The following is a 23,513-nucleotide window of genomic DNA, read 5'->3' as shown; positions in this document are numbered from 1 at the left end:
AAAAAAAAAAACAATTACAGATTTGATTGAGGATTATATAATTGTATGGATTGTAGTTCTTGTAGAAGTTGATTACTTTGCACTGGGGACATTGTAAAAACCAACAGGAACATGTACCAAAAACGTAGTAAAGTATATAAAAGTATTACTGTATTGTTTGCGTTTTTTATAATGTGCTTTATTCTGGGCTTATGTGATGAAGAAGACCTTAATCTACAGTATAATTCAAGCCATTTGTTATAGTATAGTAAATAGTTGACGCATTTTAAAAGAAAATAGGAAGTAAATCATGGGGACAGAATTGTTGTTGCATAACAGGAATGATCCAAATGCTATACATTTCAGACATAGACACACTCTGAGAAATATCAGTGTATTAACAGTTCTATGACTGTATGTTGGAACAGAAATGGTCCACAAAACGTGATTCACAGTTGTATTTTAGTTTTATTTTTTAGAGCTGCCAGAACTTTTTCTGTTATTTTACAAATTTATTTCTTACAGTGCAGCGGTTTTGATTTATGAATCAAATATGTAGAAAAAATGAAATACCACCTGATATATCAGTGTTTCACTCCACTGATGTGAAGATCATATGAAATTGCCCAATGTTGCCACGGAGCATGTCGTGAATAGGTGAAAGTCATAGTCGCGCTTAATAACTGTTTGGTGCTGTGTCTTTGGTTGCGTCCGAAATGGCTTACTCTGCACTACATGGTTACCCTGGTAACCGCTGCCAATCCCAGCTTTAGTGCCATCGCCAGATAATGCTTAAATTACTGAAAAAGGTAAGCAACTAGAAACAACAGTCACAGTTGATAATATCACAGATTTTGATATGTATGAATGTAAATTAAAGCGTTTTTGACATTACAGAGCTGCATTGGTTGCTGTCCGTTTCGAACGTGGCTGTTACTACCGCATTGCATTGTGGGATACTTATGCCGGCGTAGTGTCCAGTGTTTGAATACTGTAATATTTCACCAGAAATAGTATGCAATTTTTCGGACAAAAAGATTTAGGACAAAAGTCTCACATACTGTTTACTACTAGATAGCATGTTACGCAACCTTTGTCTTCTTCAACATTGGAATGTGCAGGGGCTGTTTTTTTGCAGAGTCGACAGGATGTGACTGTGTGTGGGAGGTGTCTGAACATGCCTGTAGATCATAACCACAGGTTCACCATCAGCACTTCCTCCATCGGAGCCACTGTACACTTCATCTCTGGCTCTCCCAGCTCAGTCTGCTTCCTCTTTTCTGTCTCTGCACCTTTCTTTATGCTTCTTCTTTGTCCTTTACCCCTACATACTACATACACTCACATGTCTTTATTCTACTGAGGCTTTATTAGTTCCCAGCAGTGAATTGGAACTCCTATAACAAAAGAGTTTGGGTTTTTTTCTGCAGTGGGTGGATCACTTAAATCTTCCCTGTAAGACCCTGAAAGACACTGTGTTGGTCAGTTGTCCACTTAGGTTCGGACTGAAATGTCTCAGCAACTTTTGGATGGATTGTCATGAAATGTGATTCAGACCTAACTCTGACCTTTCCTCTAGCACCATCATCAGCTCAAACGTTCAACTTTATTACAAAATACCTGAAAACTAAATGGCATTCCACTTTTTCTTTAATGCTAACTAGCAAAGCATATTAGCTAACTTTGCTAAGATGAAGAACATGGTAAACACCAGCATCAACACAGTCCCGGTTTCTCTGTCATTGTAACGTTTTGTGTCCCATTCAGTCAGTCCCAGTGGAAATCCCTTGCCCCATGTAGCCTTACATATTTAAATAACCTCTAATAAATGATCAGTATCAGCAGATACCCTGGGTTGAGGTAACTGAATTGGTATTATGTTGGAGATTTGAGTGAGTCCTAAATGTAACTTGATAAAGTTACATTTAGGACTTTAGGTACCCTGCTCTGTGAAACAGGCCCATGGCAATGCAATACTACATACATATATATATATATACATACATACATACATACATACATACATACATACATACATAGGTATGATTAAACTTATTACCAGCCGTAACAGCATCGCTGGTGTAGCTCTGTGTGTGTGTGTGTGTGTGTGTGTGTGTGTGTGTGTGTGTGTGTGTGTGTGTGTGTGTGTGTGTGTGTGTGTGTGTGTGTGTGTGTGTGTGTGTGTGTGTGTGTGTGTGTGTGTCATCATGGTAACATGTACTGTAGCAGTGACTAACAGAGTGGTTTGGAGTACTTTGTCAGGTGTTTATATGTCTGACTCTGTCTGTCTGCCTGACTGTCTGTCTGTCTGTCTGACTCTCTGCCTGTCTGTCTGTCTGTCTAACTTTCTGTCTGTCTGACTCTCTGTCTGTCTGTCTGACTCTGTCTTTCTGTATGTCTGACTCTCTGTCTGTCTGTCTGACTCTGTCTTTCTGTATGTCTGACTCTCTGTCTGTCTGTCTGTCTGTGGACAGATTTTGTCAGTGCGATAGCTTCACAGCTGTGAAAGATGCAGTCATGAAACTTTACAGGTGTGTAGTTGAGATCTAAATAAGGGCAGAGTTTGAAAGTTTGATGTTGTGGCTGGTGTGGTCCCATCACAAGATGGTCTCTTGTCTTGAAACTCTCATGGACTTTAGCCAGCCAACACACTTTAGATATATAATAATGTGAATGCAGAATATGTACAGTGTTTACATTTGGTGTGTAGGCTCTGACCTACAAGGAAACACCAGGCTCAGCAATAACAGTATCCTACATATAGAATGATGTCTTTTTACTGTATAATGTCTCTTTTTCTCTCTCTCTCTCTCTCTCTCTCTCTTTTTCTCTGTCTCTCACTTTCTCCATGCTGGCTCACCCCGGCAGCAAGATTCACAAGATGAAGGTCTTTGTTACCATGGAGAAAGTGATTCTGAGCATCCTTCCAATGCTTTGGCAAGTCTCTCTGTCTCTCAGCCTGTCTGTCTCGATCTGTCTCTGTCTCTGTCTGTCTGTCTGTTTGTCTGTCTGTCCCTTCCTTTCCTCCCTCTCTGTCCTGGTCTGCATGCCTCATCCTGCTGCTCTTCTCGGTCTGTCTCATCTCCCTTCGGTGCTGTTGTCCCGAGGAATGACTGCAAATAACAAACGCAGCGTACACGTTTGGAGTTTGAAAGACGCGTGTTAATCAGACAGGGAAGGTCTATTGAAAGATGCTGTTGATTTACATTGTGGGAAGTATAGTGTTTCCCCTTAATGTGCTGGCTAGCATACATTTTATTTCATTGCTGTAGCGATATTATAGTAATATAATTCACAGCACCGCTGCTGGACACATTTTGAGCGTCAAATAGTTAACGGCCTCCGGTTACATCTCCAGTGTTAATCCATATGTGTGAATGTCCAATTTGTTGTCTCATCACACCTGAAAGGGCATGGTTCATTTCTTTGTCTGTGACGGCAGCATGCTACTCTCATTAACAGTGTGTGTGTGTGTGTGTGTGTTGGGTTAGCTTGCAGCAGAGGTCATCTGAATATGGTTCCAGAGAGAAAACCCTTCAAGAAAAACCAGCGGAAACTTCCCGCGGCCATTTATTTAGTCTGCAGTGGTGATTGCTGTCTACTTCTCAGTCCAACCTCATCAGCAACATGTCCAGTAATACTCTGTTAGGTGTCAGTGGTGCATGCTGGGTGTTGTGGTCCCGCTGACTGCTCTGTGTTGTGTACAGAACCTTCCAGCTTTGAGATACGGGGCGCAGGTCACAATGTTCCAGAACCAGGTTCCTCTGCTACCAGGAGAGTCCGTCCAGACTACAGGTACAGTAACCTCACCCCTGTGTCCATATCCATCATGTGTTTCATGTAGGAGTGTGGTCAGTGTAACGCTTATCAGTTCAATTTTCTAAGCACAAACGGACATTTGGAAAAACAGAAAAATGGGTTCAAATATCCAATTTTTTAATTTTTTCCGCCTTGACAAATTAAAAAAAATTGGATCTTTAAACAGTTTTTTCCAATTTTCTGTTTTTATTCAGAAGATCAGAAATTTAGAAAATTACAAAATTGCGTCTGGGCTTCAATTATTCAATACTGCAATGGTATTCTCTCCCTCGTCCCACCTAGCTACGCCCCCCCCCCCCCCCCACTCGAAACCATCAGTTGCAAGCACCTCTGACCCCAAAGTCTATCAGTTTTATATTTTTTTTTGGTCCATATGCAGTTAATGACCTGCATATTACACAAAGTAGAGGGAGAGAATACCATTGCAGTATTGAATAATTGGAGCCCAGATGCAATTTTGTAATTTTCTCAATTTCTGATCCTCTGAATAAAAACAGAAAATTGGAAAAACAGTTTAAAGATCCAATTTTTTAATTTGTCAAGGTGGAAAAAAATTAAAAATTGGATATTTTAACCCATTTTTCTGTTTTTCCAAATGTCCGTTTGTGCTTAGAAAATTGAACTGATAAGCATTACACTAACCTAGTGTCATGTATGTAGGGGTGTCAAATTCTTTTCAAAATTTGAAAGCAGCGATTCCCCCAGTGTGTTCTTCTCTTCCCACCCCCGCCTACTTGCGAACGTCGAAGAAAAACAACCACAGACACAGTGTAGCTTACCTTGTAAACTCTGAGAACCTCAAACTGTTGTTGCAAAGTACCGTTTGCCATCTGGTGGCTCCTTTTGTAGCATTGCCGTCACTGCTGAAGAACAATTTCAATCAGAAATTGTATCAAATCGTGACCTTAAAATTGAAAGACTAAATTAATCGTGGATTTGGAGACTCGTGACACCCCTAGTATTATGTAGTAGGCAATATTTCTTTTTAAAACATCAACAGTGAATTTTTCACCTACCCCATTAATCAGTACCTTTTTGTTTCTGTTTCACAATCTGTGTGCGTGTGTGTGCAGTCAAGGATGTGATGTATATCTGTCCATTCAGCGGTCTGGTTAATGGAACCCTGACCATCACAGACTACAAACTCTACTTCACTAGTGCGGAACGGGTACTTCACATCTCATTTTATTATGAACGATCACAGGACTGTTGTTCCTCAGTGCAGTACTGTGTTTGTGTGTAGCTGTGTGTTAATGTTAGTCTGTGCCAGGGTTATTATAGTAAACGAAAATAAGCAGTGAAAAATAATTTTATTAAACTGAAACTAAATAAAAAATAAAATCTTTAAGAAAAAAATTAATCTAAACTGAAACTATATTACCAGGTTAAAAAACTAATAAAAATGAACACAAATCATTTTAGTTTTAGTTTTTTTTTTACAGAAACTGAACGGAGTTGACATTGACATTCCAGGAGATGGCGCTGTGCTGTAATTACTTCACATCGGACACTAAATTAGCACAAAGATTAAACATTAAATAGCATGGCCATTCCCATGCAATTGTCTAACCCTGTATTCTGTGTGGATGTCTAGCTACATACTTCTGAGACATTATCTAGCCTTAACAAAAACAAACTAAAACTGTACTGTTAAAATTAAAACTAGATATATAAAAACTAAAACCTTTCTGAACAACTGAAACTAAACTAAAACTACTACAAACACATCTGAAAAACAAATTGAATTCAACCGCAACCACCTTGTGCTGTGTGTAGCGGTTGTGTACTCTCGTGCGTTGTGTATATCAATGAAAGATGTACACTTCCAACCAGCCGTTTATTACTTGGTACGTAACACAGGATAACAGTTACAGTAGGTTGTCTCAGCCAGTCTAGTCAAGATGATATAAATACAAACAAGATAGAAAAAGAAGTATAAAACGAGACGGTTAACAGTATAAAAAAATGTACTGACTGATAATAAATTTTATAAAATGTCAATTGAAATGAATACACAGTGACAGTGATGGCAGGTGAACTCATTGACTCCGCTCCATGCGCACATTGCAGGAGTCTCCGTTCGTTCTGGATGTGAACCTGGGAGTGATCAGCAGACTGGAGACCATCAGTGTTCCCAACCAGGGAGAGAACACCAAAGGCCTGGAGCTGGTCTGCAAGGTACCGGAGAACCCACTGACCCTTTGAGCTATTAAGGTCCTTGCACACCGAGTCCGAAATTTCCGCATGCGTTTTTGTTCGTATCTGTCTTCCTAAAAATTTGTCACGCACAGAAACCTTGCACGCTGAGTCCGAAGCGTATTAAAGGTCCAACGTGTGGGAATTTCTCCCATCTAGCGTTGAGATCATATATCGCAATCGACTCTCAAAGTCCGATTACAGCTACGGTAGCCTTCACGCTTCAAAAAGCCAAGACGTCATCCACGTCTTCATCCAGCTTTCCCTCCGGCGATCAGGTCCGCTCGTTTATTTTTTATTTTTCTGGGCGAAGAAGAAGACTCCTGTTCCTGAAATTTGGATTTTGAATACGTGTGGTCCTCCATGTTTCTGTCTTCAAACTTGCCGCGGCCGGGAAGCCACGATACCCATTAGCAGCACCTGCGAGTTTATCATGTGACAGCGAAAACACGAAAGGCGGAGCAGTATGTCCTGCATGTCCCTTACCGGCTAACGTATTTCAAGATGGAGCATGAATATGGAGCGTCTACCCCAGTTCATGCAAATGTAAAATTTCGAGCCAATAGGAGTACTTGGAATTGATGGTGGTGGTAAATATTCATGAAAAAGGACAAGTTTGTGAACGGGCAACACAGATTTTGATAATGAACAACTAAACACGTTACACACTGGACCTTTAAATAATCCGTTGCGAAGATTTTCGCAAAAACAGTACAATATGGGACGCTGCTGTTGCTCTGTCTCTCTCTCCTTCTCCCTCACTTCATCCCTCGCTTCTCTCCCTTGACAGTACCTCTCTGCCTGTCCTCTCTGCCTGCGTCTTCTTGCGTTTGGCGCCGCGGCTGCCTGAAACAGTTGCGCTGCCCTCTCTCTCTCTCTCTCTCTGTCTCCATCACTACACTGTTGCTTTCCTTTTTCTGTCTGTGTTCTCATCTTCCCCTCTTCCATTCTCCCTCATCATCATCCTCTTGGATATTACCATCCGACCTGTTGATAGAAGAACGTGTGAGTTATGAAAGGATACATTGCACTCCGCAAGCGTCTTCCTGTGGTGCATTTCTGGATAGGCTCAAGCCTTCCCCTTCTCATAACACATCAAAATGTTTGCTACGGATGTGAAAAAAACGCCGAAAATTGAACCCGCTCCGAATTTTCTTATGACGGGCAAAATTTTCAGAGGCAGTGTGTAAACACTATTGACACAACGTGAGTTCGAATTTATTTTATTAACATTCAAAAAATGTCTGACCTTAATTTCGGGACCTTAAGTAACACTGACAGTAGATTGATGCTCTGATGTCCTCCCTTCGTCAGGACATGAGGAGTCCCAGGTTTGCCTATAAGACAGAGGAGAGCCACCCGGACGTGGTGGAGCTGCTGGACAAACACGCCTTCCCCCTCTCACACAGCCTGGTCAGTGTCACTCACATGTTTAGTTTAGTTTAGTTTATTTCGAACATAACATAAATGGTAAAAAAGGTGTAAGTTGGAGCATTTGCTTATTACACCTACCCTTTTTACATTCTATTTGATTCATACGTAGTTCTTAGGTCCCTCATAATCTTATCAATCTTATGAAATGTATTATTATTACTTTCTGTATGTTATATTATATATATATATATATATATATTATATTTCAGTCTTAAAATTACAATACTGTTATTAATATATTAGTATTGCACCGAACTGCCTTGCACTATATTTATATTTAAATCTTAAATCTCAGACATTGCACTATTCCTTCCCTCTCTTTAATTGTTATTGTATATTTTTTGTAAATTCTATTGTTATACTGCATACTTAACAGTATTTTTATATATATATATTTCTTACTGTCCTTTCTGTTTTTATTCTTTATATGTTAAGTGAGTGTTGTACTTTGAGAGCAAAGATTACCTGAGTCAAATTCCTTGTTTGTTTATGCAAACCTGGCCAATAAAGCTGATGCTGATTCTGAGAACACTGACCAGCATGGTCGCAGCCGGGCTGCAATGTAACCCTATGGGGCAAATTGCATGGTCAGTTTGGTCCACTACAAGTTCTGTTTGTTGGCACTGACAGGCTCAGATTATTATTCTAAGTGTCTGACAACATTATGGAAAGGATCCCTACAGAGATAGACCTTTAAAACTTCTTTAAGACCTTTCTGTTTAACCAGAAACTGCTCTGAAGTCGCTAGCGCTAAACCCACCAGACTCCATTTAAAAAATCAATATTTTTAGTGTATAGAGCCAACATATTTTCACATGTAAATCGGTAAACTATGTGTTTATTTCAACCAAAACTAGAGTTGTGATGGTTGGAAAAGTGGAAAGACGACCCAAAAGGGCTTTTCATAGTTTTATTTAGTTTCTGTCGACTTTGACTGAAGTGTATTTTACAATACATGGAGTCCGGTGGGTTTAGCGAACGCAGTTTCATGGATTGTTTCTCTCACTATGACTCTAGAGTCGCTCCGAAGCTTATCGCCATCACTCTCTTCATTTTTTTTCATGTTTAAAAAAATGATCTTACTCTTTAACAGAAAGGTCAACCTCCTTAGAAATCCTTTCCGTAATGTTGTCAGACACTTAGAATATTAATCTGAGCCTGTCAGCGGCAAAACGAGCACTTTTGTGAAGGTAAATACAAGCTGCACAATTGCCCTATTAACTTACATTGTAGCTTGTTTCGCTGACTGCCAACTGCAGCGATCTCGGTTCCTACGGGACCAATGTCAAATATTGTTGTTTACATCAGACACAAAAACATAGGAAAACAGGCTCCAGGTTGAAAAAACACCAAAGTTACCCTTTAAGTAAAAGTAGTAATACTACAGTGTAGATATGCTGTGTAAAAGTCATGCATTCAAAATCTTACTTAAAAAGCATGAGCATCAAAATACACTATGCAGAATAATATATATTATATCATTGGATTAGAATTATTGATGCATTAATGTGTTCATCACTTTAATGTTGCAGCTGATCAAGGTGGAGCTCATTTTAATGACTTTATATACTGCTGGGTAGTTCCATCTGTATTATTACATCATCATTTATTAGTTGATTTATGTTTTGTATCTATAATCTAAATCTGCAAAGTAACTTGTCAAATAAATGAAGTGGAGGGAAAAGTACAGTATTTCTCATTGGGATGTAGTGGAGTAGAAGTATGATGTATAAATTGTATCAGTAGTGTAAATCTGATGTATTTTAAGAAAACCTTCCATAAAGTGAACTACAGTTTGTAAATGTAGCAGTGGCTGCATGCTAACATGCGTCCTGTGTCGCCTGCTGGCAGCCCCTGTTTGCCTTCCTGTACAAGGAGCAGTTTCCTGTGGACGGCTGGAAGGTGTACGACCCGACAGCAGAGTACAGACGCCAGGTAACTGCACCGACGCACCCATCCATCTCTCACACACACGTGAAGTCTGACAGACTCTAACGGGCCGGCTTACATTGCACGCTTTACGTATGCGGAGCAAATGCTCCAGCACTACGCTTCCACTATAATCAATGTAGTGCTATTAGGGATTGACCGATACTGGTTTATCAAGGCCGAAAGCGATTATTAGTAGTTACCATTAACCGATATTTGGAACCGATATACATATACAGTGATGAATTAATTAATGAAAGTCTTTAAAGTGCTCATATTATGCTTGTTTTCAGGTTCATAATTGTATTTAGAGGTTATATCAGATTAGGTTTACATGGTTTAATTTTCACCCTGTGTGTTGAGCTCTCTGTTTTAGCTACAGAGTGAGACCTCTCACTTCTGTTCCATCTTTGTTGGGAGTCACACATGCTCAGTACCTAGGTAAGGACTACTAGCCAGTCAGAAGCAGAGTATGAGGGCGTGCCCTGACAGTAGCTAGGTAAGGACTACTAGCCAGTCAGAAGCAGAGTATGAGGGCGTGCCCTGACAGTACCTAGGTAAGGACTACTAGCCAGTCAGAAGCAGAGTATGAGGGCGTGCCCTGACAGTACCTAGGTAAGGACTACTAGCCAGTCAGAAGCAGAGTATGAGGGTGTGCCCTGACAGTACCTAGGTAAGGACTACTAGCCAGTCAGAAGCAGAGTATGAGGGCGTGCCATGCTAGCAGCTAGGTGAGCATTATAACGTGTGTTCCAAAGTGACCACGTTTGTCTCTGAAGTAAAGGCTGGACTACAATAGAGCTGTTTGGAGCAGTTTGTGAACAGTGTTTTCTGTTGGAGATGGTAAGTCCCTTTGGGGTGGACTTTGGGCTTTTTCACTTTGTAAACCGATTACATGCACAAAAAAGATATATAACACAATAAAGGAAAGGGAAAAAGTCAAAAAGCATAATATGAGCACTTTAAGTCAAAATTAAGATTTTGGAATGTTACAAACTCTTGACACAAAACTTTGTTTAAATGCTTTAAGCAATCATTTAATAAATTAGAAACTTTTAACATAATAAACCATAACAGAGAGTCAGATAGTGTTGTGGGCGGGACATTAAGTCAGACTCAGTGATGAGTGAAACCAAAGCAGAGGGACAGACACAGAGCTGGAGCCGAGCCAAAGTAGAACACTTTTGAATTCATTAACTTTATCGGTTATCAGCCAAATAAAACGCAGATAAACTTGCCAAACTGCCAAAAAATTGGCCTGATAATTGGTCTATCCATAGTGCGTGTGCACTTTGGAAATCTGCTCTACAAGCGTAAAAATAGAAAGTCTTCTAATTAGATATTTTTAAGCGAGGTGTGTGTGGCCCTTTTACACAGAAATGGATCATAAAGTGTCTATATTTCTTTTAAATGAAACTACCGATCTACAGGAAACGACGTAATGACTGTCAATGAACGTATTGCAGTTTGGTTTTGAGAGTTTCTATTTTTATTTCTTGTTTCCTGTCACCTGCATCGTGTGTGTGTGTGTGTGTGTGTGTGTGTGTGTGTGTGTGTGTGTGTGTGTGTGTGTGTGTGTGTGTGTGTGTGTGTGTGCTGCAGGTTCAGCCAGTTATGTGTGCAGTGTAGCCAAAGCGTTGGTCTGATAAAGGCTCCAATGACAAAACCATGTAACTGTATTGATATTGAAACCCTGTATAGTAATGTTGTATGGAATACTCGTCTAATGGTTTCTTCCATGTGCTTGGATGTGTTTTGCCAGGGCCTCCCTAATGAGAGCTGGACCATCAGCAAGATGAACAGCACCTATGAGCTGTGTGACACCTATCCCTCCACCCTGGTCATCCCCACCAACATTACAGAAGAAGACATCAAACGGGTGGCTGTGTTTCGAGCCAAGCACCGCATCCCGGTCAGTCTGAGAAGCACATACCGTACAGTAGGGTTGGGTCTTTTGGGTACCTGACCGGATTACGTCAGTACTACCGAGGACCGATTCACATTAAATCAAACGGGGCCAAATCTCGGTACCTGAGCTGTGGTTGTAGCTGTATTTCTGTCCTCACTGCATGTTGACAGAGAGCGGGGCTCCGACGCACACACACACACACGGAGCATACTCGATCAAACTACGTCGTCTCTGCAGCTTGTTCAAGTCACAGTGAGTCACAGCGGTTACAAGTGTAGTTACAGTTTTCAAAACGTCGCGCAGACATCGTTCGCTGCAATATGATATTAATGGCGATGCGAAAGCGGTCGCGGCGCTGTTAACGTTACACTTCCTCTGAGACAAGCAGGCACAACAGTGGTTTCTATGCCCTGGTGACTGACTGACAGGCAAGTCTAGTTTATATTTAGCACATCTCAGCAACAAGGCAATTCAAAGTGATTTACATAAAACATTACAGAGCAATTAAAAACGGTCATGAAAATAAAACAGGCTAAAATAGAATAATATACAAATACAAGAATAAAAGTTAAAGTGAGTAAGAAATGAATAATTATTTGATTTAATAGGTTGTAGTGACGGATTTGCAAATAGGATAAATAGGTTTGGAATTATTTTTACAACTGAAATTATTTTTTGTCATTACAGAGGGAAAGTAAGTTTGTTATAGCAACAAAAGCCATATCGGCTGCTTTTTGGAACCAAAACGCTGCCAGCTTTTTTTTTTTAAACTACAAAAGCTCCCTAGTCAACTTTTTGTTGTGTGAACATGGCCTAAATCCTTCTCGCCTCGTGATTGGTCTGGCGGGTGTATGGGTCCACCAGGTCACTACTGCGCAGACTCTGGCTCCAAAATTACAAGATGGTAGCACCCGTAATTCTGAAATAATTTGGCTTCACTTTTGAAGAGTGGGAGGAAGTGGAGACGCGTCGTCCATCTTTATGTACAGTCTATGGTTAATAGTACCATAGTTTGGGGCCAGTATTGTAGCTATATTATTTGCTAATGTGTGTAAGAATTTATAACACTGTATCTCAATCTGTTTGTGTATATTCAGATTTATGAATGTGTAAAAATAACTGAATTATTTGTGAGCGAAAGGTTTTGTGAGTGAAAGTTGTTGGGTTTTTGGGTTCACAACAGTTTACAAATATTAAGTTACATTTTTGCGTGCGTGTGTGATTGAGTCAGAATAATCTGCAGTGTTTGTTCAGGATATTAAAGCGACATGTTGACGTGTGTTCAGTCCTCCTGGTCCTGAACTGACCCTGCTCTTCCTGTAGGTCCTGTCCTGGATTCACCCAGAGTCTCAGGCAACCATCGTACGCTGCAGCCAGCCGCTAGTCGGCCCTTCAGACCGCCGCTGTAAAGAGGACGAACGCTACCTCCAAATCATCATGGACGCCAACGCTCAGTCCCACAAGCTGATCATCTTCGACGCCCGGCAGAGCAGTGTAGCAGTCACCAACAAGGTGCAGCACACTTCCTGTTTTCTCTCCCTCTCTCCTCACCTTCGTGTTACACGTTGACTGATTTTGTTCCCTTTCTCCTTGCAATCCCTTCCGCCTCTGCTGCCTCCACCACATGCAGGCAAAGGATGGAGGGTATGAAAGTGAGAGCTTCTACCAAAACGTGGAGCTGAACTTCCTGGAAATCCCCAACATCCACGTGATGAGGGAGTCTCTGAGGAAGATGAAGGATGTGGTTTATCCCACCATAGATGAAGCCCACTGGCACTCCGCTATCGACCAGACACACTGGCTGGAGTACATACGGGTAACTCACACAATAAAGGATAATCGTTTATTTCTTTTAGCAATATAGAAAATCCCCAGGGTTGTTTTATTGCCTTAAAATGAGTAAACTATTAAAGGGTAATGTTGGTATTTTTCAACCTGGGCCCTATTTTACTATGCATTGGTGTCAAAGTGATCAAAAAAAAACTCTTTGAGAAACGGGCTGCAACGTAGTCCTATAGGACAAATGTGCACTGTCAATTTCTGTCCACTGAAAGTGCTGTTTTTTGCTTGAGATTATTATTCTAAGTGTCTGACAACAGTATGGAAAATATCCCTACAGAAATAGAGCTTTTTTAAAAGAGTAAGAACATTTGTGTTTAACCAAAAATAGCCCGGAAATTGCCATCGCCAAACCCACCAGACTCCATTTAAATAATCAGTACTTTTAGCGTGTATAGAGCCAACATATTTCCACATGTTAATGGGTGAATTATAAGGGTACATTTCAACCAAACCAGAGTGGTGATTGTTGGAACAGCGGAAAGACGAACCAAGGCGGCTTTTGATTTAGTTTCTGATGAAATTACTGTTTATTTAAATGGAGTCTGGTGGGTTTGGTGATGGTGATTTCAAAAAGACAAAAAGGATCTTACTCCTTAACAAAAAGGTCTATCTCTGTAGGGATCCTTTCCATAATGTTGTCAGATAGAATCACTTAGTATGTAGTATATAATAATCTGAGCCTGTCGGTGGTAAAACAGCACTTTTAGTGAACGTAAATTGAAGGTGCCCATTTGCCCATTAACTACATTGCAGCTTGTTTCACTGATGCCGACTGCAGTGGTCTCGCTTAAGGCAATAGTGCATAGTTTCTGAGTAATGAGGAATTCTAAGTAATGACAACAAAACTGTCGGCGTGTCCACATGATACAAGCCTTCCGTGATCGCGCCCCCACCCCCTCCTCCACACAGTTGCTAGTAACCAAGGAGGACACGGAGGATTAAAAAAAAATGATGGACTCTTCAGAAGAGGTCATTATCTTGACTCGAGTTTCTGCGCAGGAAAGTCACCGGACGCCACAATCTTCTGAACATAGTCATACTGAGAAATACAGAGAGAGTTGTGTGGAGCTGATAGTCTTATTATTATTATTAGTCTAATTAGCTTTGTAGCAACTCATTTGGCAATGGCTTGACTGTAACGGACGTTACACACTAAAGCTTTAAAACTGGTTCAGTTTCAAAAAATGGTTGTACCCATCAGTCACTTAGACACAAAAACATGGTAAAATAGGGTCCAGGTTGAAAAAATACCCTTTAACTGCAAAGGGTGTGTCATTAATATACTGTACTGGCAGTACACTCATGTATAAGTGTTGTGTGTAGCTGTTATTAGCAGGAGCAGCAAAGATAGCTGATAAGCTGGAGTCTGGAAAGACGTCGGTGGTGATTCACTGCAGCGACGGCTGGGACCGCACTGCTCAGCTCAGCTCTCTGGCCATGCTGATGCTGGACAGTCACTACCGCACGCTCCGAGGATTCCAGGTCAGTCACCGCATCACAATAGCTACGTTGAAATGCACACAATATTCCAGTTTTTGTGTTTATTCCGATTAAGCTGTTAATGAAAATGAATATTCCACTAATATTCCCGTTTGCATGCAGCCATGCAAACCAAATTTGAAATGGAAGTCTTTCATAATGTTTAAAAGTAGGTGTGCTTCTCCTTCTTTTCTTTTGGCCATACATCTCTTCTCTACCGCAGCCCTGCAAACTGTCGGCTGCTTGGTTTTGTGTACAGCAACCATAGCAACGCACAGACCTGACCGTAAGCCGTAAACAGGCAAGAGGCTGTAAACTGTCACAGACTGTGGTAAAAACCCGATTGAGACACAGATTCCGAATGCGCTGTACACATGTCCAAAGAATGCCTTTAAAACCTAAATAATAATGGAATATCCCACATTTCTTAGTCAGAAAATGGTATATTCAGAAAAAGGTCTTATATTTAGAATATCCAAACTGAATATGCTGTTTTCACGACCCACATCAAATTTGGAATATTGTCATATTAGGAATAACAGTGGAATATTAGTGTGCATGTAAACAACTATGTCAACTAAAGTATGTATTGTAGTCTTTATCTGTACAGTAGAATAATATACTCTGTGTGTGTGTGTGTGTGTGTGTGTGTGTGTGTGTGTGTGTGTGTGTGTGTGTGTTTGCAGGTTCTGGTGGAGAAGGAGTGGATAAGTTTTGGACACAAGTTTGCTGCTGTAAGGAACAGGGAGTTATTCCGATGATATCATCATTACATCATCATTACATCATCCTTAATGACTCCTAGACTCACAGGGTGTAGTTACACGTCTAAAACCAACTCCATTTTTGATGCATTTTTTCCTGGTTCAAACAAAAAACACTCAAAACAACATTTACCAGCCAGCACAACATAAAAAGCACAGTGCACAGCATAACAAGTATGGGTGCACCACCGAATCAGTCACAAAAAAAAGATGGAATAAACAAAATAGAACATACAAAGCACCTGTGAGCAATCACGAGGAGCATATCAAGAAGGGTATAGTTTGATAAGGGGAGATGCAGTTCTAATAAGGAAAATGGGTCTCTCTTAATAGTCACCGGAAATTACCCTTCCTGAGGGATAAATCACCTCGCACGGCAGCTGGATTTACGCTATGTCACCAGATGGCGCGAAAATCCAACTTGTCAGACTTGAAGTAATGTGTTTGTGTCTGAGCCACCGTGGTCCGAACCAATCAGCGTCCTGTGAGGAGCTACTGGCTGCTACGGGCGTGGTTTAGGTGTGTGTGACGGCACAGAGAGGCGACTAATGGTGCAAAAATGGCCACTCTTAAAGAGGTTAGCACAGATGCTGCAATAGCATCAGTTCTATCAGAACTGGAGATTACGTCAGGTTAAGAGAGAAATGAGTTTGCACTCGCAGAAACAGTGGTGGTGCATCCCAGAGCGGAAAAAACCACTTAGGCAGAACAGTGGTATGAAATGCTTTCAACAAGATTTTTCATGGACTCTTGAAGCCAACCAAAACCAAAACCAGGCCCATGCAAATATTAATGCCATAAAAAAAAAAAGTGATGCGACACATTTTTCAATTTTCAAATCATTTGCACCAAGTTGACAACAGGGAAGAAAGGTGCTCTGGAGAGAGACAACATGAAGATAGCTGTTGTTATCAATGCTCAAAACACATCACCTACATATTGTATGACACATTACCAGTGGTGGAAGAAGTATTCAGATCCTTTATTTAAGTAAAAGTACTAATATCACACTGTAAAAAATACTCTGTTACAAATACAAGTCCTGCATTGAAAATGTTACTTAAGTAAAAGTATGTAAGAATCATCAGGGAAATGTACTTTATAGTATTAAAAGTAAAAGTACTCAATGCAGAAAAATCCCCATTTTAGAAACTGGAAACGATCCAAACAGTTGTGTGTTTAATGGTCTAATCATCTCAGCTGGACTTGTAGGCCGTTATATTGTTGGCTAGTTTACTTTAGAATAAAACATCAGATTTTATAAACTACATGTGTTTTGTGTGCAAACATCTTAGTTTGTAAAGTAACTAAAGCTGTCAGATGAATGTAGTGGAGTAAAAAAGTACAATATTTCTCTCTGAAATGTAGCGGAGTAGAAGTAGAAAGTGGCATGAAAAGAAAAGACAAGTGAAGTACAAGTACCTCAACATTTGTATTTACATTCAACCACTGCACATTACAGCCACGCTTATGTGCTTGTCTTCGTGTTGAATAAATATTACACACATATAAAACCTGATGTCCATAGTCCGTTCCATGTCTGTTGATAGTATTGCTCTGTGTGTTGCAGCGCGTGGGTCACGGCGACGAGAACCACGCTAACTCCGAGCGCTCGCCTCTCTTTGTCCAGTTCATCGACTGCGTCTGGCAGATGACTCGACAGGTAAGTCTCCGTCCAAACCTGAGTATATGTGTTACTACCATAGATTGTAAAGAAATAATGGACGAAGCTTCTGGGCCTGAAAAGTGAAGCCAATGCGAAAGTGCCTTAAAGTTGTTTCTATAGAAGTGTATGGGAAAATGACCCCACTTCTTACTTAATTTATTAACCTCAGTAAACATTTTCAAAATGTGTTTATGGTCTCGATCGCTACTTTCAAGTCTTCTTCAATACAGCATGAATCAAGGACAGAGGCTTAGCGATGCGTATCCATGGCCCTGTGTACATTAAAGGTGCTGTAGGTAGGATTGCGAAGGTCCAGGACTTAGCCAGCATTTTTTAACATCGACAACTTCTCAACTTCCTTGCCCTGATTGGTGTATCTGAACAGGGAGCGGTGGATTTTTGCAAATCTCACTACAGGCTGTAGGTGGTGGAGGAGCCAGATTTTTGCTTCATGTAGTTCTACTGGAACATAGGGTCAGTTTTAGCAAATATGACAGAAAGTTATTTTTATAAGTCTTAACCTACTGCACCTTTAAAATAGCTGTGCACTTATTTTTTGGGCTGTTTTCTTCTTAAACGGTGGCCCTCTCACTATGTGTTTCCACTTCATTGAAGTTAATTAGAACATTCAGTTGTGTAAAAATGTCTTGTTCAGCATTCAGCCAACCAAGCTAGCTAGCTAGCTACCACTTAGGGCTGAACGATATGGAGAGAATACGATATCACGATATTCTAGACCAAATACGTCGATATTTCGACGATATTGTAGAGTTGACAAATGGTGCTTTCACAAAATATTTTTTACAATGAGATTCTAGATAAATAATCATCAATAAAGTGGCAAACAAGTTTCAAGTGAAATTATAGAGAAAAAAGAAATAACTTTTTTTCAGATATATACTGACTACCGGTATGTTAAGTATCAAAAGTAATTTTATGATATCAAATGCACTTATTATACTTACTTAAGTAGTTGTTACAGTATGTGGTGGTTACTCATTTCCATGAAGCAGCACACAAAAATACACATTGATATGCTCAGCCAAGTAGAATGAGCCTGTTCATGTGCACAGGGGCTCAGTGGTAGACATTTAGAAGCTTTCCACTCGTTGCTCCTCATCACTTCTGTTTCCTTCTGACTGCAGTTCCCAGCAGCCTTTGAGTTCAACGAGCTGTTTCTGATCACAGTGCTGGACCACCTCTACAGCTGTCTGTTTGGTACATTCCTGTATAACAGTGAGCAGGAGAGGGCGGCCAAGGTACGTGCCATCCTTCTGTTAACAGGGGTTATGGCTGTGCGGAGGCTCCACGCAGAGCGTTCTCTGTAGCCTACGTAAGTGGCCTGAAGTTTATACTTGTGCATTGGTGTGTGCGTTGATCTCTTTAAGACAATAGTAGGGTCCCTATCTCCACATACCTACATATGTACCCACGGTGTCCATTTAATGCAGAAGCATAATTAAATGGACACGTCACTCAGCCGTGGCTTGGTAGCGTCGCACTCCTCCCCTCCCGTCACTCTCTCACTCGCTCTACCACACACTCGCCACGCACACACTCACGCCGGTCCTGCTGTTCTCTTAAAGAGATCAGCGCTGACTACAACGCACAAGTATAAACCTAAGGCCACTTCCGTAGGCTACGGAGAAAGCTCTGCGTGGAGCCTCCGCAGAAGCATAAATCAGCCTGTAAGGCGTCTGTAAGAGCCACGTCCCATTAACCTCTCCCTGTGTCCTGTGTAGGAGGTGCAGACCCAGACTGTGTCCCTGTGGTCCTACATCAACAGGTAACATACTGACAGTTCCGCCTGGCTAAAAACCCAGTTCAGACTCAAAGATTCAAAGACCAAACCGTTTTAGAAGGTCGCAGGGAAAAAGTTCCAGCGGTCTGAACCGACCCGACTCAAAGCAGCTGACGGCGTCGCTGCGACTCAGCTGGTCCAGTCTCCAGACGCTGGTTTTCGAACGTAAGAGACGTCTCCTGTTTCAACAGCCAATAGAAGAGTCAGCTATAAACTCTAGAAATAAAATAATCCATTTCATTTTTATTTATTTTTAAGTTCAAGTTCAATCTATTCACAAAAGTTAAAAGACAATCACGAGACATAATGCAGATATGTGAAATGGGACACCCTGGTAAGCTTTTTAAAGCGTGTGTATAGGGGCCCAGACACTGGCAAATAATACACATTATGAATACTCTCATATTGTTTGGATAAAATGTATTATACAATATCATTTACAACCTACAAGAAGAAGAACCTGCAATTACTCACATTACTGTAATCTTTTTTTTATATATATATATATATATATATATATATATATATATATATATTTTATGTATTTCTTTTTAGTAGTAGAGAGTAGTTTTTAAAATCTGTAATTTGACTTAATTATGTTTTGTTTGCTACATTTTAAATCCCATCCGTTGCTGAGTAAATGAAAAAGATCTCTAACGTTTTGCGCCGTTGCTCTGGCAACGTATCCGTCAACAAACTCAAATGGAAAGCGCTGTATGACTTTATGCCCTTATCAAATCGCAAAAGACTGCCATTTAATTCAATAAAAAAAGTAACTTAGTAATTTTTACTCTGAGTACATTTTAGGTGAGCTACTTTGTACTTTTCCTTGAGTAGATTTTTATACCGGTCATTTTACTTAAGTACTTAAGTAAAATATCATCAAAGTAATAGAACTTTTACTTAAGTAGACTATTTTTGTACTCTTTCTACCTCTGAACAGAAGTACAAAGAGTCGTTGCTATGGAGATGATACGCCGTCTCGTCCTGTCTCATTGGTGTGAACCGGCAGCTTTCAGAACGTTGCAGACCGCCGCGTTGCAAAAAGTTGCAAGTTTCCACTGGCGTGGTGGCGAGTCTTTGGTCTGAACTGGGCTTTAAAGGAACACGCCAACTTATTGGGACTTTGTCTTATTCACCGTATCCCCCAGAGTTAGATAAGTCCATACATACCCTTCTCATCTCCGTGCGTGTTGTAACTCTGTCTGACGCACCCACCGCTAGCCTAGCTTAGCACAGATCCTGGAGGTAACCGGCTCCACCTAGCCTACTGCTCCCAATTAGTGACAAAATAACGCCAACATGTTCCTATTTACATGTTGTGATTTAACAAGGTCACATGAGACACAGCCATCTTCTAACCGTATACATACTGGGAACTATATTCTCAGAAGGACGAAGCACTGCTACTTGGGCGGAGTGATTTACTCGCAGCACCTGAGGAGCCCCGTGGTGAGGAGCAGAGAGTAACAACGGTGCTTTTCAGGTGTTGCGCTAATCACTCCGCCCAAGTAGCAGTGCTTCGCCTTCTGAGAATATAGTTCCCAGTATGTATAGGTATGCTGTATAAGTCCCAATAAGTCGCTGTGTTCCTTTAAGAGTGATGAGATGTGAGAGGAGCGCTTCTCTGACTGCTGAGTGTTGTCCCCTAACAGCCAGCCGGAGGACTTCAGCAACCCCTTCTATGTGGACTACCAGCACCATGTCCTGTATCCGCTGGTTTCCTCTAGACACCTGGAGCTGTGGACCGCCTACTACGCCCGCTGGAACCCCCGCATGAGACCCCAGGTACACTGCCGCTGATGGAGAGGGGGGGGGGGGAATAATCGCTGGAACATCCAGCAGCCCTCGCCTTGCAGAACTCTGTTCACAACAACCTTCGAGCTAGCGAGCTACACGCTGAAAATGTCAAGTTTAGAAGAAAATTTGGATGGTGCAACGAGGCAGGCCTGCTTGGTTCTTTCAGGGAATGACTGTAAAGATTTACACAGAATATGTTTACGTCATTTTCTCTCTAACTGGGACGTTTTGGGACCGATTGGTGGGGATTTTATATGGACAAAATGCACACGCTGATACACATGCAAATGAGGTTTAACCATGTATCAGCTAATTTAAATAGCTCACGTTACTGTATTGTGTCAACAGTTAACTTCATTTAATATTGTATGTGGCGTTTTTTTATACGAGGTGCAAATGTTCCACCAAAACAAGTTCCTTCCCGAGACTATTTAGCAGAGCCGGCGTCACCGCTCATAATATTACAGCTTTTTCTTTTAAAATTACAACTTTATTCTCATAACACTACACTTTTTTTTTCTTAAAATACTATAAATAATACCACAATATTTCCCAAAGATTGGCCCTTAGTACTTTGTCATAAGGTTTCCCTGTTTAAAGAAAAGTAGGGCCAGTTTAAACCTGGATCTGGGTTACTGACACTGTGTGTGTGTGTGTGTGTGTGTGTGTGTGTGTGTGTGTGTGTGTGTGTGTGTGTGTGTGTGTGTGTGTGTGTGTGTGTGTGTGTGTGTGTGTGTGTGTGTGTGTGTGTGTGTGTGTGTGTGTGTGTGTGTGTGTTCCAGGTGCCGGTGCACCAGACGCTGAAGGAGCTGCTGATCCTGAGAGCAGAGCTGCAGCGGAGGGTGGAGGAGCTGCAGAGAGACGCCACCTCCCACTCCCTGTCCTCCTCCTCGGAACACTCGCCCTCACACTCCACAGGAACGCCCCTGCACGGCGCCGTCTGACACACACGCACACACACACACACACACACACAGAAACACAGAAACACACAGAGAAAAACCTGCATGCAAATGCACATTGAAACACACACACAGACAGACAGACAGACAGACACACACACACACACACACACACACACACTAATAGAAACACACACACACATAGAAACACACACGGACACACACATGCGTGTTTTAGCCCACTTACTACAAATACTGATGTTTACAATGTGGAGGCTTTACAAAGAGATTCCTAATTTATATTAACAATCCTAAATACTGTTTTAGCAAAGAAAAATCTCCGTTGTTAAAAAAAAAAAAAAAAAAAGTATTTAAAGTATTACAGACTAGCCTGACACAGCACCTGTGCTTATTATTTATATTATTTAAAAAAAAAAAAAATACTCCCAATTCAGAAAGACCAGCCTCCCCAGCACTGTGGGAATCCTCCCACTCACACTGTGTTTTTGTGTGAAGAACTCTCAGGGCTCAGTTTTACCTGTAGTGTTGGAATCCAACCACTGCATGCTCCCTCCCACCTTCTCTTCCTTTCCTCTGCCACTGATTGGAATCATTGTTAGGAGCTCTGGCGTAGTTCCCCTCAAAGTCATAAGCAGAAAAAAAGAAAAAGTGGAATAGTAATGACACAAAAGGCACTGTTATCCCTCAGCTGTAAACACTGCCACCAGCTCCCTGCACCTCCTAACACTGCCTTAAGTCTAATTTACGCTTCTGCATTTAATCGACGCCGTAGGTGCGCACGTAGAGGTACGTGGCGATACGGACCCTACGCCGTAGCCTAAAGTGCTCCAACATTCTCCAAAAATGTAACTACACGTCGCGGAGACAGCAACAACTGTGATTGGTCCGCTCGCCCGTGGCTTGGTAGCGTTGCATTTCCCCCTAGTCTCGAGCCCCGGCAGAAGCATAAATCCCGCTTTACTGTACATGTTTTTTCTTTATTTGTATGAGAAATAGTCTTTTTTAATGGTCTCTCTTTCTTTATGTTGCCTTTCCGCGCCACTTTGTCCCTTTACTGTAAATCACTTGCATTTCGTGTGTGTGTGTGTGTGTGTGTGTGTGTGTGTGTGTGGGGGGGGATTCATTGACTGAAAGCAGCAAGTTCTTAGAACAGTTAATTTAATTGGAGAAAATATGAAGATATATTTGTGTTTTGTGTTGCATTTCAGATTTCACATTATAAGACACATACATGTTCAAATAATATAAACAATCCAAATTGAGTGAGAGACACAAAAAAGAAATATATCAAACTTACAGGTTAAGATTGTTAATAACAGACTAATGGAACCAGAAAACCTTCGGTCACTTTCTTAAAGCTTTTTGATATTAATGAACGTCCGCTACATTCCAGCCGTTGCCAAATGAGTTGCTACAAAGCTAATTAAGACTATCAGCTCCACACAACTCTCTCTGTGTTTCTCAGTATGGCTACGTTTAGAAGATTGTCGTCTAGTGACTTGTTGTCATTACTTAGAATTCCTCATGGGGGCGACAGAAACTACACACTGTAGCTTTAAATTATAGGTAAATTATTTTAGCACAATTGAATACTGAACTGTTTTCTGGAAATCCCTCATACAATCTGTACCTGTTCTCTCACGTTGAATGTGCTTTATGAGAGATTTGTCACCTGCCAATCTTGAATCCAATTACATGACCAGCACTCAGGCTCATTTTGTCTTTAGAGAGAGAGAGAGAGAGAGAGAGAGAGAGAGAGAGAGAGAGAGAGAGAGAGAGAGAGAGAGAGAGAGAGAGAGAGAGAGAGAGAGAGAGAGAGAGAGAGAGAGAGAGAGAGAGAGAGAGAGAGAGAGAGAGAGAGAGAGAGAGAGAGACCACAGATTGGAGCCGAACCGGACACATTTTGCCTTTATTTTAAGAGTGCGCAGTCAATTCCAATATCTTCATCTGCAAAATCAAGATCAATCTGTGT

The 23,513-nt window shown here is 41.1% G+C and overlaps 1 protein-coding gene across 5 annotated transcripts in view; it reads left to right on the top strand.

The window, feature by feature from the left end:
- Positions 1-21,956, top strand: part of mtmr1a (myotubularin related protein 1a) — a 31,111-nt gene extending 9,155 nt beyond the window's left edge. For 3 of the 5 annotated variants that reach the window (XM_031290989.2, XM_031290984.2, XM_031290979.2), the window contains 16 exons: positions 3,687-3,774; positions 4,872-4,966; positions 5,869-5,976; positions 7,309-7,407; positions 9,280-9,363; positions 11,120-11,269; positions 12,590-12,778; positions 12,897-13,082; positions 14,432-14,590; positions 15,274-15,321; positions 16,922-17,014; positions 18,163-18,276; positions 18,760-18,803; positions 20,474-20,606; positions 21,401-21,593; positions 21,672-21,913. In XM_031290989.2, the coding sequence (XP_031146849.1) occupies positions 3,687-3,774; positions 4,872-4,966; positions 5,869-5,976; positions 7,309-7,407; positions 9,280-9,363; positions 11,120-11,269; positions 12,590-12,778; positions 12,897-13,082; positions 14,432-14,590; positions 15,274-15,321; positions 16,922-17,014; positions 18,163-18,276; positions 18,760-18,803; positions 20,474-20,606; positions 21,401-21,562 (1,752 nt within the window). In that variant the 3' untranslated portion in view covers positions 21,563-21,593; positions 21,672-21,913. Of the gene's footprint in view, positions 1-2,847; positions 2,917-3,686; positions 3,775-4,871; positions 4,967-5,868; positions 5,977-7,308; positions 7,408-9,279; positions 9,364-11,119; positions 11,270-12,589; positions 12,779-12,896; positions 13,083-14,431; positions 14,591-15,273; positions 15,322-16,921; positions 17,015-18,162; positions 18,277-18,759; positions 18,804-20,473; positions 20,607-21,400; positions 21,594-21,671 lie in introns of all 5 variants that reach the window. The other 2 variants (XM_031290973.2, XM_031290998.2) reach the window with 2 other exon arrangements.
- The last annotated feature ends 1,557 nt before the right edge of the window (positions 21,957-23,513 follow it).

Source organism: Sander lucioperca, chromosome 17 (genome assembly GCF_008315115.2).
Source record: "Sander lucioperca isolate FBNREF2018 chromosome 17, SLUC_FBN_1.2, whole genome shotgun sequence".
Taxonomy (NCBI): domain Eukaryota; kingdom Metazoa; phylum Chordata; class Actinopteri; order Perciformes; family Percidae; genus Sander; species Sander lucioperca.
The sequence above is the reverse complement of the archived record's forward strand: the minus strand, read 5'-3'. Positions and strand labels throughout refer to the sequence as shown.